The sequence below is a fragment of the Amphiprion ocellaris genome, chromosome 3, assembly GCF_022539595.1.
Source record: "Amphiprion ocellaris isolate individual 3 ecotype Okinawa chromosome 3, ASM2253959v1, whole genome shotgun sequence".
NCBI classification, from domain to species: Eukaryota; Metazoa; Chordata; class Actinopteri; family Pomacentridae; genus Amphiprion; species Amphiprion ocellaris.
Genome location: NC_072768.1, coordinates 16,504,755 through 16,506,284, shown reverse-complemented (window position 1 = coordinate 16,506,284; position 1,530 = coordinate 16,504,755). Strand labels below are relative to the sequence as shown.

Genomic DNA, 1,530 nt, shown 5'->3' with positions numbered 1-1,530 from the left:
GTCCCTCGTCTGTGTGCTCTCTGCTCGGGTTCACCCCCACGCCGTGACATATCCACACAAATTTGTGCAATATTATGTGTGAGGTGCAGCATACAGCACCTGAATACTTTGATCTACCTCCCTTTGAAAGTATTTTCTGCTGTCTTATTTTTTTCCTTGTCATTATCCATTTTGCACTGACATAGTTTTATTCTCTGTAAATACATTTTTTGCACTATTCTTATACTTTATACTTTCATTGTTTTTTACATGCTTCACAATAAAGGCATTCTTATTCACATTCGTGCTCCAGATGCAGCATTTTTATATTGTTGCACTGGTTTCTTTAATAACATAAATGATATGAATATCACCTCTGCTGAGGATGGTGACTATTCTCTATAATGCCAAGTCTTACCTGGATGGCAGTGTTGTACTGTTCCAATCTGTTGCCAATCCTGGAGACAATTGGAGTGTGTGAAACTCTGGGTGTGGTGCTGTGTGGATGGACAACATGCTGGGCATTAGTGAGGCCACCAACTTGTGGTTCAATCATTTATTTATCTTGCTGCAACAACAAAAAAAAAAAAAAAAAACTTTCTGGCTCACCTTTTCTGGGCTGATTTGCTCAGGAATTCTGCCTTCTCACCGATCTGTACAAAAAACAGAATGGTTTGAAGTTACCGAAACCACTCTGTCATTAACATGCACAAATAAATCTGACACAATAAATCTGCCCTGGCTTCCCTCTTGGCTCACTGAGCAGAGGACCAGTCCCTCCATGGGAAGAAAGTCTCTCTGTACTCTGTGTTGGTTGGTGCCTGAGTGATTGAACTGCAGATTTTGTAAAAAGGCGGCCAGAACACACAAACGCACACAGGGTACTGCTGTTCAAAATGAATTATACTTTCCATGCACACTCAAAATTGTCAACATTCCTCCAAAAATACCCCAGCAACAAAATTACCCAGTCATGGTCTTACTCAAGTACAGCCTTATTTGAGAACAGCTCAGACGCCAGCTTTTATCACTCTTTCTGCTCTTGTGAACTAACGATATATAGCTAACATAAGAGGAATTAAAAACAGAAATTAAAATGGGAACAGCAAAGCAAGCAGACATGGCAGCAAAGTCTGACCATAGATGGACAAGAAGAACAACAAATAAAAACAGATCTGCTGGTATAATGATGACCTCAGTGGCATTATTGGGCATAAAGACATGTGAGCTTTCTCAGAGTGTTAGATGAGTAGATTGATACCACTCTCATGTCTGTGTGTTAACTGTAAAGCTATGGGCCGAGGCTGGTTTGCTTACTTTTACATAAAGTATAGAAAAATGGGAGCTATCACTGGGCCAAAGAAACAAAATCCACATAACAAAACTTCTAAAGCTCACTAATTTCCAGTACATCATGCTTGTCTGTAAAACGTTTGAGGTGTTAAAAAGACAAGTTGCAGTGTTACGACCGTTATGCCTCAGTAACTTCCTGGACTCTCCACCGGTTGCCTGGCAACCTCGTGGCAATGACAAGACTCAAGGAGCTTGAGA

At 40.6% G+C, this 1,530-nt stretch overlaps 1 protein-coding gene across 7 annotated transcripts in view; it reads right to left on the bottom strand.

Annotated features, from left to right (window-relative positions):
- Window positions 1-1,530, bottom strand: part of cald1b (caldesmon 1b) — a 29,134-nt gene that overhangs the window by 9,460 nt on the left and 18,144 nt on the right. For all 7 annotated transcript variants that reach the window (XR_008600565.1, XR_008600566.1, XM_055007626.1 and 4 more), the window contains exons 11-12: window positions 589-632; window positions 398-476 (exon numbers count right to left, since the gene is read on the bottom strand). Coding sequence is in view for 5 of the 7 variants with exons in the window: in XM_055007626.1 (XP_054863601.1) it covers window positions 398-476; window positions 589-632 (123 nt within the window). In the remaining 2 variants the exon portion in view is untranslated. The remainder of the gene's footprint in view (window positions 1-397; window positions 477-588; window positions 633-1,530) is intronic.